The sequence below is a fragment of the Penaeus monodon genome, chromosome 33 (genome assembly GCF_015228065.2).
Source record: "Penaeus monodon isolate SGIC_2016 chromosome 33, NSTDA_Pmon_1, whole genome shotgun sequence".
Classification (NCBI taxonomy): domain Eukaryota; kingdom Metazoa; phylum Arthropoda; class Malacostraca; order Decapoda; family Penaeidae; genus Penaeus; species Penaeus monodon.
Genome location: NC_051418.1, coordinates 12,296,233 through 12,297,020, shown reverse-complemented (window position 1 = coordinate 12,297,020; position 788 = coordinate 12,296,233). Strand labels below are relative to the sequence as shown.

Here is a 788-nt window from a genome sequence, read left to right as displayed (position 1 = left end):
CAGTGTTATTATCCTTAGCACGATGTTTTTTTTTAATGAATAATGAAATATGCGTAGAGAAAGAATTATTATCTTTAGTATGATGTCTCTTTTGTGAATAATAAAATATGCGTATAATCAGAGTTATTATTTCTAGTATATTTCTCTTATGAATAATAAAATGTTTGTAGAGTCAATAAGTTATGTTTTATGTAATATATCTTATCAATAATAGGATACGCGTAGAGTCAGGAAGTTATTATTATGTTTTATATAAGTTAGAACGAGGACGGAAATAGATTCGGTAGTATTAACAGGAATAGATAAATAAACAAATGTTTAAAAATGAGAGAAAAAAAATATGAAGCAAGGGCAAAGGAAATTCCGGGAAACGAATCCGTGATTAATTCATTACTCAGCCCTGTTCCTCATCCTTTATCTATGACCGAGAAGAAAAAAGTTGAAAGGAAACAGATAACGAGCAAGGATGAAGGAAAAATCGAGGTGGAAGAAGCACCTTCGAGTCACCCATTACTCACCCATGCCATTCATCCTTTATCTGTGAACCAAATTTTCTTCAATGGCAGCCACAGACAGCGAGCTGGGCGATTGCGCCATCCACGCCGGCGTCAGGATGTCCCGCTACGACCTGGTGACCCTCCTGCTGGAGTACGGCGCCTCCCCGACGTCCACCAACGCCGCCGATGACACTCCTCTGCACCTAGCGGCTAAGCAGGGCCTCGTGCACACCTGCAAGGCTTTGCTCGAGGCTGGGGCCGACCCAACGGCAAGGAATAGGTCAGGATTGA

At 41.0% G+C, this 788-nt stretch overlaps 1 protein-coding gene across 1 annotated transcript in view; it reads left to right on the top strand.

Moving 5' to 3' along the window:
* The window catches only part of LOC119594045 (ankyrin repeat and SOCS box protein 8-like), a 7,849-nt gene that overhangs the window by 4,238 nt on the left and 2,823 nt on the right, over positions 1-788 (top strand). Inside the window, exon 4 of the mRNA XM_037943077.1 lies at positions 565-777. Coding sequence (XP_037799005.1) covers positions 565-777 — 213 coding nt within the window. The remainder of the gene's footprint in view (positions 1-564; positions 778-788) is intronic.